Source organism: Chelonoidis abingdonii, chromosome 1 (assembly GCF_003597395.2).
Source record: "Chelonoidis abingdonii isolate Lonesome George chromosome 1, CheloAbing_2.0, whole genome shotgun sequence".
NCBI lineage: Eukaryota > Metazoa > Chordata > Testudines > Testudinidae > Chelonoidis > Chelonoidis abingdonii.
The window spans coordinates 207,492,100-207,507,223 of record NC_133769.1 but is presented as its reverse complement, the minus strand read 5'-3'; the positions used below and the strand labels follow the sequence as shown (position 1 = coordinate 207,507,223).

At 42.1% G+C, this 15,124-nt stretch overlaps 1 protein-coding gene across 2 annotated transcripts in view; it reads left to right on the top strand.

Annotated features, from left to right (window-relative positions):
• Positions 1-15,124, top strand: part of DSCAM (DS cell adhesion molecule) — a 665,984-nt gene that overhangs the window by 449,796 nt on the left and 201,064 nt on the right. For both annotated transcript variants that reach the window (XM_075073839.1, XM_032791676.2), the window contains exon 11: positions 3,842-4,015. In XM_075073839.1, the coding sequence (XP_074929940.1) occupies positions 3,842-4,015 (174 nt within the window). The remainder of the gene's footprint in view (positions 1-3,841; positions 4,016-15,124) is intronic.

Sequence of the window (15,124 nt, the reverse complement as noted above, 5' to 3'; positions counted from 1 at the left end):
CTCTCCATTCCTATGCAAAAATGGCTTCCGTTCAATCATTTGGGATCAGAAATGGGACCTTTATTCTCTTGCATGAGCAAGACCCTCGATGTTTAATGATGATTCAAGAATCAGCGGATTCCAGATCAGAAACATGCACAATAAGTTTGCTACTGAAGGATATTATGCTTCACTCGGCTGTGTGGTGGAAGGGAGTCAAAGTGTTCAGCTAAGGAGTGGAAGGGAAAAGTGGCCACATGAGAGGTTAACCAACTCTGTCTATTTGCCCTTTTCTCCTTGATAGTTGTTCTATACAAGCCCTACTCCGCAGAGCTGGGTAGGGTACGGCCAGTGGGACGTGGGAAGGAATTGAGGGAACAGCTATTCTGTGTGGCTTAATCCTGTATCAAATCAGCATGAAAGAACCAAAATGTAGTGCTGCCATGACCAAGAGTAAATCCTTCTCAGCAGTTTTTCCACTGGGGACTGTGATGGGGCTCAGTCAATGTCAATGCAGCAAAGACAAATTCCCTGTTGTGTGGGAAGCCTGGGAGAAGAACAGACAGGCTGAGATCTAAGGGACATGATTCTGTTATTCCAGCAAATCTTTGTCTGTCAGAAGAAGTGGCAGAGTACACACTGCTTGTGGACCCACCTCCAGGAAGTGTAATGGCCCGGACCCTTCTAGATCTGTCCTCCTTTTTAACGTGTGAAAGGAAGCATATGGACCTAACCAAGCAGATGATTCATTTCTGTCCAACTTGCCTCATGTCTGTCAAGTCATAAGACAGATCTGAATTCTGTATTTTAAACTAGCTGTTAAGTTGAGCCTGTGGCGGGTTACCCCCCTTAGGATGCCACCGGATGTGCTGGGATACTGCTGAGCCCACCTGTTCTGCCAGCCAGGGCAGCCTTTTTACCTATCTTGCTGAGCCAGGCTCTTAAACCTCCTCCAGAGCACACATAGGCAAGGCCACACCCAACTTCAGAATGACACAGACACTGAGATCAGTTCTAAAAGGCCTCAGCTTAAGAGACTTGTCCCAGCACTCAGGTGTCCACCTCCCTTGGAGGGCAGACCCAAAGGTATATTGTCTTGCGCTGTAGAGAAATCTATACAACGCAAGCTCTTAAATTTGCCCTCTCCCTCAATGTGGAGGAAGATATGCACAACTCCACCCCCCCCATTAGAAATTACAGAAACTGGGTTTAATAATAAACAAAACAAATTGTATTAACTATAAAAGGCATTTTAAGTGGTTAAAGGGGTAGCAAACAGAACAAAGCAGATTACTAAGCAAATAAAACAAAACACGCAAACTAAGTTTAACAGATGTATTGGAGCATGAGCTTTCATGCATGCATCTGACGCAGTGGGTATTCACCCACGAAAGCTCATGCTCCAATACGTCTGTTAGTCTATAAGGTGCCACAGGACTCTTTTCTGCCTTTACAGATCCACAATAACATGGCTACCCCTCTGATACTTGAAACTAAATTTGATTCACTAAAGAAACAGGTTACAAATATAATTTCTCATCCTAAATCTTGTCACAGATAGATTATAGAAAGTCTTGAAAGGCAGCTACACTGGCCTGCAGCTTGAGACCTCAGGTATTTCCACTCACAGACTGGATGCCCTCCCAGCCTGGGTTCAACCCTTCTCCCTTCAGTTCAGTCCTTGCTTCCAGGTGTTTTTCAGTGTCTCTTTGTGTGTGGAGGCAGAGGAGAACCACAATGATGTCACTCCCCTGCCTTATATAACTCTTGTGTATGGCGGGAGCCCTTTGTCTTCCAGTGGAAGAACAATGGCATTCCAACAGGGTGGGTCCAGTACCAGGTGACTCAGACCCATGTCTCTGCAGGGCTGTGGCAGCCATTGCTCGTAGGCTGTGTGGAGCATCCACAGGAAGACTGAGCTCTTTTACAGCGCATTGTGTTTGCTACTGGGCTATTAGCCCTGTCTGCCTTTTCCATTATTGTACCTGAAGGGCTAGTTGGGGATGACACCCAAAGTAACACATTTGAAATGCAGATATATAGTCAATATTCCTAACTTCAGATACAGAAATGATACAGGCATACAAATTGGATAATTACATTCAGTAAATCATAATCTTTCCAATGATATCTCAAATGAGCCATCTTGCATAAAGTATATGTCAGTTGTGTCATATCCATTTCATAAGCATATTTTCATAAAGAATATAGAGTGAAATGTCACAGAGCCATTTATGCAGCTTATGACAATTTCCATATCTGCTCCCTGAGGGATTTGCACAGTTTGGGTTTTGTTTTTGTTTTTAAAAGTTTAACAGCTTTGTTCACACCTTATTACATTCTTTGCAGCTCTGACTGAGAAAATTAACAGATTGAAATCCTTTAAATTGTACATTGCATTTTAATTTGGTTTCATTGCTCCTACTCATGCCAAAGAGTGAAGTTTGGCTACATGTCTACATATTTGCAGATATCATAATTTACCTTTAGATGGTTGTTTCAATCCAAAAGTTATTATTAAGCTGGCTTCTGTTTGCATAACTGATGCTGGTAATAGAATGCTTGGTATCAGTTATTAGACATCCCAGTATATTACAGTACTCAGTCTAATCTAATCTAATGCATATAAAATTCAGCCATCACTGTGGTATCTAGGAGACATAAAAACTATTCAAAAAGTAACAATTATCTAAGAGCATCATACTCCCTATTTTGCCTGATGTCCAGCCAAGGAATGCTCTGCGCAAGTCAGCGTGGGGCTGCAAAGCTGTCCTCCACTTACGTGCACATCTCAATACTGGTGCACCCCAGACGCCACAATTTGTGGACTAACACTACAGCACTGGTGAATGGAATCAAAATAGATCAAAAGAGTGGGACTTCAGTACACCGTAGGCCCCATGCAGGCCCTGTGAGTATATGTACTATTAGAAAGCGATACCTCTTAGCAAATAATAAATATATCTGAAATAAACTGAATTTGATGGACACATGCAGGAGGGTGTTATACAATACTGTAAATCTAACCTTGAGAAGTAAGGATTTTCTTAAGGAGATGAATATCAACAATTCCATCTCAGCATTCCCTCCCTGCTGAATTCCCTTGACTGCAATGCAGTTACACCAGAGTTGTGTTTGGTTCAATGCCTCATTTCACTGTTGATAGAAAAGTGACCAGTGCATATTCTGAGTGAGTTGTGCACCAACTATAGTTCTTTAATGGCAAACTGCACCTGCAGTTAGATGTGTTCTTGCATCAATCTGAATGCTGTCCCAGAACACAGTGACTCAGAGATTATGTGTGATCAGACTGTCAGTTGGAGGAGGAAATATTCACTGATGTGCTTGTCCACATGCTACCATGAGTTTAGTAAACAAGGTCCTTCAAGTCCCTTGAGCATTCCATGTTTACTACAATAGACATCCCTCATGATCATAAGGAATTCATTTGGTATATGCATAAGGCATGCAAACTTTGTGGCTGTTCAGCTGTAATTTTGAATAATTTATCAGCCGCTAAATGTACAACTAATGTGGCTTTTTACCCAGGAGCTATTGCAAATCTTCGTCTCCCTCTTACTCCTTTTTCCCTCCGTCTCCACCCTCTACTTTCTAGTGAATTGTAACTACAGTTATAATTGATAAGATAAGACATTTTTTTTCTTTCTTTCCACTGAATGACTTTAGTTTTGGCAAAAGGCATTCAGTTTGTTCTGTAGATGGTTAGAATGCCAGAAAGCAACATTTCATTTTAATTGAATTTAGCCTGTAATAATAGATAGCTGTTGTAGTGCTGCCTTTTAAATAAATTCTTCTTTCCCCACCTCTTCCCTTCTGATTAATCTGTTGGGTTCTTCTGTAGGTGCTGGGGTTCCCCAGTTCCAGCCCATTGCCTTGAATGGCCGTATCCAGCTTCTCACAAATGGCTCCTTGTTGATTAAACATGTGCTGGAGGAAGACAGTGGATACTACCTCTGCAAGGTCAGCAATGATGTGGGAGCGGACGTCAGCAAGTCCATGTACCTCACTGTTAAAAGTAAGAACTAAAAGCAATTCTTTTTGGTCCAAAGCAGAGTTACAAAGGTTTGTTTGTTACCATGCTGTTCCTGATAAAATAGCTTTTTTTATTTGATATTGAAATTCAATTGCATATTCTTGTAACTGAAATGTCAGTATAGCTGGGTAAGGTTTATTTAGGAGAATTAAAAAACAGATGAAAAGGCAGAACGTTGACACTACTTATAGTTCAACAGTGAAGAATGTGGTGAGAACATTCTTTGGGTAAGGACAAGGAATGAATAATGAAGGAGAAATACTGTGAGTATCTACTAGCAAACCCCAAGTTTGGCTGAGAAGAAGGATGAAGAATTCCTGGGCTAATTCTCAAGGTTCTGTACGCAGCAGTTATTACATTTATTTTAAATTGGCCATTGGTTGATTGTTTTCAGAAAACACATACATATTTACTTCTGCAAAAGATTTGGTCAAAGCCTTTTCTATCTGATCTGAGATCTTTATGGGGCTTAAACATATCTTCTTTACTGTGTGGGCAGGAGGGATAATTTTTAACATATGTGTTTGTTCTGTGTTTGTAAAGGTCCTAGCACAATGGGGCCCGGGACCATGACTGGGGCTCCTAGGTGCTACAGTAATACAAACGATACGTTTTAATAATAATATGTACACAACTTCTTTTAATGTAAACACAGGTGAGACTATAGAGATGATAATATTGTCATGCTGTCTGGAGTGGCTCACAACCGAGAGTGCCAATATCAGGTCAGGCTGTCAGAAAACAGGGCAGACACCCCAAACTCGTGGTATGTTCTATAATTAGATTTCACCAAGCCAGTAACAAATGTGTATTCCTGAATCACTAGAACAGTCTTATCATGGAGTCAGGGACAGCCCCCTTAGGCTCTCCAGCCTATATTATCACCCAGACAGGTGGATTTTGTGATACTAGTCGCTATACCAAACATCACATCGCATCAGGTTATTCCCAATCCCAAAGGGTCAGTCACTTACCCCAGGTCAATGGATACTCTCAATCTCACACCAAAGACAATGCTGACAGCCTATTTCTCTAGTAAAATAACTAAAGGTTTACTAGTTACGAAAAAGAAATGAGAGTCATTGACAGGTTAAAATAGGTAAAAAGCTAACAGCTGAGTCTACATTTGTAAATCCAAAAGGATAGCAGAGATGTGGTAATCTGCTAGTCTCCAAAAGTCTTTCAGGGTACCCAGTATAACTCTGGGGATCTCTGTCCACCACCCTCAGTATTTCCACTCTTTTGGAATCCAAAACAGTCCAGAGTTGAAGGATCTTTCCTAGAATCCATCTTTTATATCTTCTTCACACAGACTGCTAGCTGACAGCTTTTGTACCCACATGGGCCTTTCTTTGAATAGATAATGAGAACAATACACCTAACAGTCCATTAGTTTTCATGAAGTTCTAACACCTGAATACACTCTTCATTTAACACACCTTTGATCTAGGGTTATTTAATTACACGGTATACATCATGTAGAAGTAATGTAATAGCAAACTACAAGCTATAGACAGAAAAAAACAATACAATCAACATCCCTCCGTTGATCTCTATTAGCATATGAGTGAATTAGGGTATGGCTACACTTTGGAGGTGTGCCGCACTGGGAGTTACAGTTGTCTTCATACAGCTTGTGGGGACAGCGCTGCAGTGTGGCCACACTGACAGCTACCAGCGCTGCAGTGTGGCCACATTTGCAGCATTTGCAGCGCTGTTGGGAGTGGTGCATTGTGGGCACCCGTGTTAAGTGCTTGAATGTGCTTTTCAAGAGAGGGTTGAGGGGAGCATGGGGGAGAAGAGAGAATGGATTTGGAGCTGTAGGCTTCCCTCCTATGCAAATTCATAAGACTGAACATACAACATCACCAACCTTCAATCATTTTTAAATTCCCCCACCCCTCTCTTATTCACTAAATGCAAATTATGCACTCCGAGCTCCAACACGGACTCCCCCCTCCCCCTCCGCCCTGTGGCTTCTCTACTCAAGCAAACGGCTGTGAACATTCCAAAGCAATTCCCCTGCCTATTCTCGAGCAAACAGGTGTTTTTTAGATAAGCAGCTCTGGGGAGCCCGGTCTTCCGGTTTGTTGTGAACAGGCATTCTGGGATACCTCCTAATATCCTGGAGGCCAATTACAGCACTTCTGGTAGCCACACCTGTGGAGCACCGCTGCATCACCAGCGCTGCAATCGTTATACCCCAAGCAGACCAGGTGTACAGCCAGCGCTGCAGCCAGGGAGTTGCAGCGCTGGATGTGCCTTGCAGATGTGGACAGTTACTAAGTTGCAGCACTGTAAACCCACCACCAGCGCTGCAACTATCCAGTGTAGCCATGGCCTTAGTTTGAACACATACTAACACTCAGCCCTTCTTTGATATCCACATACAAGTGAATTGGCCTATGGTTTTGGCTAGAGCTGGTTTATCGGTGTCACAGATATATTCCAGAGGAAGTCACAATGTTGATACATTTCCTCACCATAGAGAGGTACAGGAACTAGTGACACACCAGCACACACCATCCTTCAAACATTCCTTGTTGACTTATTAGAACAGCATTGCTGGAGATCACCAGGGACAGCATGCACTTTGCTGTCTGTTGTATTTCACAAATTGATTGAATGCTTTGGGAGTTCTGGATGTGAATTGTCTTGACACAGGGCTATCTTTGAAAGTAAAAAGGTATTTTTCCCTGAAAGGGAGGGAAAATCCATATTATTAATTCTTCATGGGATCTGTAGTCTAGGATGTACAGTTTTTGAATACTGTTGTATTCAGTGTTGCAAATGGATTGCAAAGACTAGTGCAAATCTTATTACACCTGCTAGTTATAGCCTCAAACATCTTCCATGCTGTAGTTTATCTTTTGTCAAAAGTGATACACTGATATGAAGGAGAGGACCATTTTTCCTGATCACTGCAGAAATGACCAGAGTAATGTGATATCCAAAATTTCCAAAACCAAAAATATGAGCAATTACTAATGGTTTTCATAAATCAGGTTTTAACACCAGTTTCCCATGCTTCTGTAATTGACCATATTTCGAACCACTTTTCAACCACAGTAGCAGTGCATTTCTGTGATCCGCTATAGAAAAGCAGCTTCTCCCTAGCTGGCAGCTCTGCACATTGCCTGTCTGATCACTGCATGCAGTTTCATGTGTGATAAAAGAGCATCCCTTATCAAATAAAAGCAGGGGCCTCCCTGGAGAGTTAGTTACTGTTTGAATCTAATGAAAACCCCTCTGGCTCTAAGATAGCAAACACACACATGCATGTACTCCCACACATACACACTCACATACATACTGTTCCCAGCATGGGATTAGTAAAGCAGCTATAGCATACAGTGTTTGTATGTGGGTGTATGTTTAAAGGAGATTCAGACTTAGCTTTAATCAAACATACGTTAAGGGCAATCTGGTTTCTGGAGTGACATCAGTAGAATAGTACAGTTGTGTGCCTACGATATGGCTGAATCCCCAGTTATAATAGGGATTATGATGGTTGAAATGTAATAAACTGCTGTTACTCCAAAGGAGACCCTACACCTATGTGTAAAAGCAGCAGAGAATCCTGTGGCACCTTATAGACTAACAGACGTTTTGGAGCGTGAGCTTTCGTGGGTGAATACCCACTTCGTCAGACGCGCAGGTGGTCTGACGAAGTGGGTATTCACCCACGAAAGCTCACGCTCCAAAACATCTGTTAGTCTATAAGGTGCCACAGGATTCTCTGCTGCTTTTACAGATCCAGACTAACACGGCTACCCCTCTGATACTTTATACCTATGTGGTGTTCTTCAGATGTATTCTATTGTTTGTATGTTGTTTTATTTTCCCCTGTGATTATTCTTGCTCCCTTTCCCACTCTGTCACACGTTGGCCTCTGTACTGTAGTCCTCAGGGATATCCTTGCTACAAGATGAAAGCCTCAGATTTCCTCAGTGAAATTCACTGTGCTAGTCATTAATTGATTCTGCATACCGTTTGCTCAGCTCCATGTGTTCACTCTAACTGCCTCCTTTTACTAAAAGGCAGAAGAGGATAAAATATGCTACAGGTAGTGATTTCTGGGTGAAAGGGTTAGAATGGAATATCCTTTCAAAAATTTCAAAAAGATTAACACAAATATTTTGCTACTTATTTTCTTTGAAGATTCCTTATGACAAATCAGCTTCCTTTCCCCCCTCTGTATTCCTTGACACACTATATAGATTTTCAATCTGTATACCAAACTGTAGCATCTCAGATCACCTGAGAAAGAAATAAGTGGCTTAATACAGACTTAAAGTCATTGAGCTCTTGAAACCACTCTGAAAAAGAAACATAAGGAGTAGTTCCTTCCACCCCTCCTTTTTGGCCTGTCTCTTGAACAACTAGCAACGTATGTACACATATGCCAACCATTGAAAGTATAACCCATGAATTAAAAATAATGATAATCTCATCTGCAGGTTATTTTTTCCATTTTTAATTAGTGTTTCTGTCAGCTCCATTTTCTCCTTTGTCTACTTTAACACTTTCAGAGAAGTCTTCTCTATTAACTGAGATAAATCTCATCTTTCTGAAAGTCTGGATTCTTTCCTCTTCCATCATTTCTAGTATCAAGTACGCAAAGTTATTCCCTATTTACAGTAGATGTTAACATAAGATAGCTGTTTTTATTGGTAGTTTATAATTGGCTAGAATGAACATTTGAACTAATGTACTTTCCTGGTTTATTGCCTCTTCCTCATTTTTTCTCAAATAAACAGACTTACTATGCAGTTGATATAGGCTAAAAAACAACCTTTCTAGCACCTGGTGACAATTCGAGATATGTATTTATATTATTTAGCGCTCCAAATGGCGCTTATTGTCAGATGATTTACCTCAGACAATATAGCTAAAGCTGCATGACTGATGGAGATTGCGTAAGGAATAAGCATACAGGGAAGAGGGAAGGTACCAAAGGACAGAACCCCGAGGAAAATCATAGAATATTAAGGTTGGAAGAGACATCAGGAGATCATCCAGTCCAACCCCCTGCTCAAAGCAGAACAAATCCCCAGACAATTCTTTTTTTTTTAATTTCCTGTTCCCTAAATGGCCCCCTCAAGGACTGAACTCATAACCCTGGGTTTAGCAGGCTGATGCTCAAATCACTGAACTATCCCTCCCCACTTTCCATGGGTGAGGAGGAGGAAGAGCCTCCAAAGTGGATATTGGAGCAGCAGCCAAAGGGCTAGACTGAGAACCGTAAAAACATAGTTTATGCCTAACAATTATAATCCATCTCCTTACCATCTGAAGATTACCATCGGGTATGACTATCTTTCTGCTGGGCTCATCATATGCAATTTTCAAACTTCACATGTGCCAGGATATATAAAATGTGAAAAAAACCAATGAGAGTCCCCTGAAAGAAGGCATCCAGAAATGGACTTTTTTCCAGTGGTGGTTGGAATTAGGGGATTCTAAGGAAATTCTACAGAGGATAAGAAGCCTTTGAAGGTGAGAAAAGAACTAAAGTTAATTGAAGATTATCCAGGAGTCATAGAAGAAGAGATGTCTATTTAAAATGGGCACCATTCAAAAACTAACCGCACAGATTGGTTCATCTGAACACTATCACACTTTAATTCCAAACTAGAGCGTGTATAACGTGTTAAAACAGTTTGGTAAGAATTTCTAATGGGAGCCAAGCTTCAGTGTAAAACATAGGAAGTAATCTGTGGTATGTTCCTATTAAAATCATCAACTGGATTCAGCCATGATTTCCCTGATCCTTCCTAAATCCATCACTCATTTACGTGCCAGCAGGGAGACTGGTGACATTTAGTTTGAACACCAAACACATCCAGCAAGTCTTGTCTACCAATAAAATCACTTCATTCACTTTCCTCTCAAATACACTTCTTGACTATTTGCATTATTCATGATTAATACATAAACCTAAAGCTGTTCCCTGGAGTCAGACTCATGCATCCTTCCAGCATGAATGTATTAATCGCAGATAATAGTTATCATGCTAAGCTACCCCACTAAACACTGCTAGAGATCTGTGACAAGAGCTCAGAGCAGAGAAGAAAACAGCCAGTGGCTGGGGCCCTAGGTTGGGAGCCTGGGGTTCTAGTCTCTACTCTTCCTCTGACCTGCTGTATGACCATAGATAAGTTACATCACCTCTCTGTGTCTGTTTCCCCTCCCACCCTATATCTGGTAACTCCATTTCAATTGTAAGCTCTTCACAGCAAGGTTGTCTTTCACTCTGTGTGTACAACACCTGACATGGTGAGGCCCTGATCTCAGTTTGGGGCTCTAGGTGCTACTACAATACAAAGAAATGATGATAATTAAATACAAAAGAACAAATGGAGGCTTATATAAGGGAACTCTGAGTCCTATGAAACTATATCTTCCACTGTTGCAAGGTAACATGCTACCATATCACTGAGACATTGCAGTAGTCATAGGTGAAAAACAAATGTACACCTGTCCTCCTTTGTGTACCTTTATCCTACAGAATAACGACACACTTAAATGAGTTTGTCTTACCAAAATACTGACATAATAACATAAGAAAGGCCATATTGGGTCAGACCCAATGTCCATCTAGCTCAGTTTTCTGTTTTCCAGTAGTGGCCAATGCCAGGTGCTTCAGAAGAATGAACAGAACTGGGCAGTTATCGAATGATCCATCTCCATTGTCCAGTCCCAGCTTCTGGCAGTCAGAGGTCAGAGACATTCAGAGCATAGGGTTGTGTCCCTGAACATCTTGGTAAATATCCATTGATAGACCTATCCTCCATTAACTTATCTAGTTCTTTTTTGAACCCAGTTATAGTTTTGGCCTTCACAACATTCTCTGGAAACAAGTTCCACAGGTTTACTGTGTGTTGTATAAAGAAGTACGTCCTTTTGTTTGTTTTTAACCTAATGCCTATTAATTTTATTCAGTGACCCCTTGTTCCTACAGTAAAGCCAGTGAATGATAATGGAGCTTGCAGTGTGCTTACCTCAGCAAAGTAACTCCAGCTAATCACCCATGGTGTGGCTGTAAAGGAAGATAAAAATTACCATCTGTAGCATGTTCAAAAAACCATTATAGGTAGAACAATTGTCTCACGGTGTTAAGTTCACTGTGAACAAGCCCAGCTATTCTGACTGCTATTTCTTCATCTGGCCTTATTCCACATTTTGCAGTTCCATGGTCAATAAATAGTGTTTTCCATGACAAAACTCCAGTTGTACACTCTGTGTTTTATTACTTTCTCCTTCTATGTTCTGCCATCTTGAGCCAAAGTTTAAAATTTCTTATCTGTTGCAGCCACCTTAGGCAGAGGGGGCTGAGATTCTGTCCAATGGAAAAGGGAGATTCCATAGTTCAATGACTTAAACATCTCATCAGAACAATGGAGTAAGTAAAGGCAAAAAATAATAAAAAAATTAATTCAGCTGAACTGAAAGCAGCATATACACCCCCAAAGTGCCTTTTTCTTGCCATACTCAATTGCCTTGCCTTTTTCTACCCCACCCTCCTGGCCAAAGGATGAGTGTATCTTTCTTGAAATATGTAGGTATAAACAAACTATTGGGAGCCTCTGTTCTAATTTCAAGTAAATGTTGATGGATTGTAGTACTTTTATTTTTGAATGCAGGCTGGGAGAAGCTAGAGAAAAGCTATGGTAAATCTTGAAAACATGCAAAGGTTCCCTAGACACAAATACTCACTCTTGTTAGTATAACAGGCCCCTTTTTATTCTAATGAGGTCCTCCCACTATGAGAAATAAACAAGCTCTGAGTGCTGTTTGCTGCCTCTTCAGACCATCGGCACAGCTTTGATTTAAGGACTTGCACTTTAATCACCCATCATGTGTCATTACCCCGACAGGCGGCAGCAGCCGCAAGATACAAGTGCCAGTAAATTGCACTGAAAGTCGCTGAAGCGACCCTTTGTTGATTTTCTTTTACAGCTATTCCATGGCAGATCAGCCGTCATAACAACACAGTGCTTGTGGCAACAGGGTGAAATTAAACGTGAAGTATGTTCAAGGTAGCTGGTAGAAAACTGGAATATCCCTTTTTTTCTGTAGATCTGAATGCTTTTTACTTTTCTTACTAATGTCAAGCCTGTGGCAAATGGCTGAAACGACTGCTATATCTCGTCAGATAATTGCCAGATGCACTACAGTACAAATATTAAAGTGCTTTTGTGTGCAAATCATTACATTACCATCATTTTTTAAAGAAGAGACTGGAAATGTGCTCTCTTTTTTTAAAGAAAGAACCCTGTTGTAATTGGCTATGCGGGAGAAAAAAAATAGCAGCGCCTTTTTCTTTCCCAGGAGACTAGCTGCACCAGCAGTGCTGCTAGCAGGAGGATTAAACATAGAGATTCTTACCCTAAGGCAAATATAGATAAGTATATATAGACCTACAATATCTTTTTATCTGGATAAATGACATCGCACTCATTATCTTTTCTTGTAAATAGTCATCTCTCCAAGCCCTGTGGTGTTTGCATAACAAAATTAAACATGAAGTATATGTGGATTTTTTTTTAATACTTACATAGAGAACATTCAGTTGGGACTGTAATTCTATTTTCAGAAGTGTTCTGCTGTCAGAGGTAGCATAAGGAATGTAAAATATTAAGGCATCATGGCAGAGGTGATCAGCGCAGCAAAGTCATTACCATTTCCTGCTTCAAAGCCTTCTTTCAAACTTACTTTTGCCATGAGACCTGTAGGAAACTAGCCAATTACTACTGTATAGTCTGAAGGAGATGATGTAGTGTAGCCAATATTTTATTTCTTTATATTTAAAAGTGTATAAATAATCACGATAGGTGAAATGTGTATAAAACTACAGATATTTTCACTGTATCCCTCTTCCCTGCCCTTGGTATGTTGCGCGTCCTATTAAACTGTAACTTTTTTTTTGGAGACAGGAGAGTGGCTCTGATCCTGCAATGAGCACCCAGACGCAGACCTACTGAAGGCAATGGAACTGCGTGCCCTCAAGGGTCTGCCCAACAGAGCTCATTACAGGGTTCGGATCTGTGTCTCCTATGTGTAAGCAGAGTCAGGATGAGCTCTACCCTGACATCTGGTGGTGAATTATGGGAAGTGTGGAAAGAATTTCAGGAAGTGTGGAATCTCCGGTATTTGCATGGGCACACCCAGCATAGCACAAGGCAGCCTGGGATGGTTATTTTGACAGCTCTGGGATCCCCAATTCCTTTGTTATTGGGGCAGGATAAATAAAGTGTTGCCACCCAATTATGTGAATGAGGAACTATGAGACTGCTTTATGACAGAGATGTCTCAATATAAACTAAGTGACACTTGCTAGACAAGGGACATGGGTTCCAAAACCCAGTGAATTGAGAGAGGTTGGGGACTGGTGTGTGTACCTGATGGTATGGACCCCTTTTGAGGACCTGGAACACCAATTGCACATCCTCCTCTCTCCACTGTTAAAGAGTAGAGCTAATTTTGATTCCATTAGGAGTCCATCTAGAGACTGCTGAGCTGAATTCATGTTGGGCTAATGGTGCACCAGCACCAGGGCTCCCCTACTCAGAGCTGAAATCACTAAAAGAGCTGAGCTGAGATCACTGAGTGCTGTGTTAGCCAGTGGGGGAGCCTGAAGACATATTGCTAAGTGGCTGGCAGAGTGGAGCAGTTTGCAGCATATTGGAGCAGCCCATGGAACAGTGAGCGGAGTGGAGCGGTTTGCAGGGATGGCTGGAGTGACTCACGGGTCGGCTGGAGGAGTGGCACAGCTGGAGCTGGTCATGGTGAAGGCTGCAGCAGAACTCCATGGAGAGGCGGAGCAGTTGGCCCTGGCCCACGTAAGGTGCCCTTAAAACCCTGTGTGGGCTTCCCCTCCCCCACCCAGGCTGGGGGTGTTAAAAGTCTGCAGATAAACTTTTGAACTCTGGGGTGGCACTGACCAGTGACTTCTGGGTTGTTGGACTTTGGGGTGATTGGACTTAAGACCCTAAGGGGGAAAGGACATGGCCAGATGTACTTGGAGGTGGGTTTTTTTTGCTTACAGTTTGTGTTATAATCCTGTTTGTGGTATTTCTCCAGTGTGATGCAACATTGTTTCCCTCCTTTATTAAAAGGATTTTGCTACACTCAGACTCCGTGCTTGCGAGTGGGGAAGTATTGCCTCCTGGAGGCACCCGGGGAGGTGGTATGTAAGTGTTCCCGGGTCACTGGGTGGGGGCTCGAGCTGGTTATGCATTGTGTTATTAAAACGGAACCCCTGGATACTGAACCCGGCCCTTGTTGCTGCCAACTCAGAGGGGCAGAAGGGTTACATATGTATATGGACAGCACCTAGCACATTATGAGTGGGACCAGAATAAATAGTAAAATGTTTCCATTTTTCCATTGCTATTTTGGTACTTCCGTGATGGCTATTACATAGAAAATTATCCAGTTCATATTTACCTTCATCAATCTTTTAAACCTTTTGTGTTGACTGGAATGAGTGGAGTGGAATTAAAATGGATATTTAAAATATAAGATACAGTAGAGCTAGTTCAGTGGTTCCCAAACTTGTTCTGCCACTTGTACAGGGAAAGCCCCAGGTGGGCCGAGCCGGGCCGGGTCGGTTTTTTTACCTGCCGCATCCGCAGGTCCGGCCAATCATAGCTCCTACTGGCTGAGGATCACTGCTCCAGCCCAATGGGAACTGCTGGAAGCAGCGGCCAGTACGTCCCTCAGTCTGTGCCACTTCCAGCATCTCTCATTGGCCTGGAACAGCGAACTGCAGCCCGTGGGAACAGCGATCGGCCGGACCTGTGGAAGCGGCAGGTAAACAAACTGGCCCGGCCCGCCAGGGGCTTTCCCTGCACAAGCGGTGGAACAAGTTTGGGAACCACTGAGCTAGTTAAAAGGGCAGCTTGCCCTGCTCAGAGAACAGTTTGCCTGTCACAGCAATGCAATTCCTGTGGAGAGAGGGAAATTAATCCAGTGTATATTATAGGTGGCTGGTTGAAATGTAGAGCGCCTCTCTTTCTCTTTCTTCTCCCGATATTCAAGTCTAATTCATTTGTCATAGAAATGCAATGTCAGTGGCATTAGAAT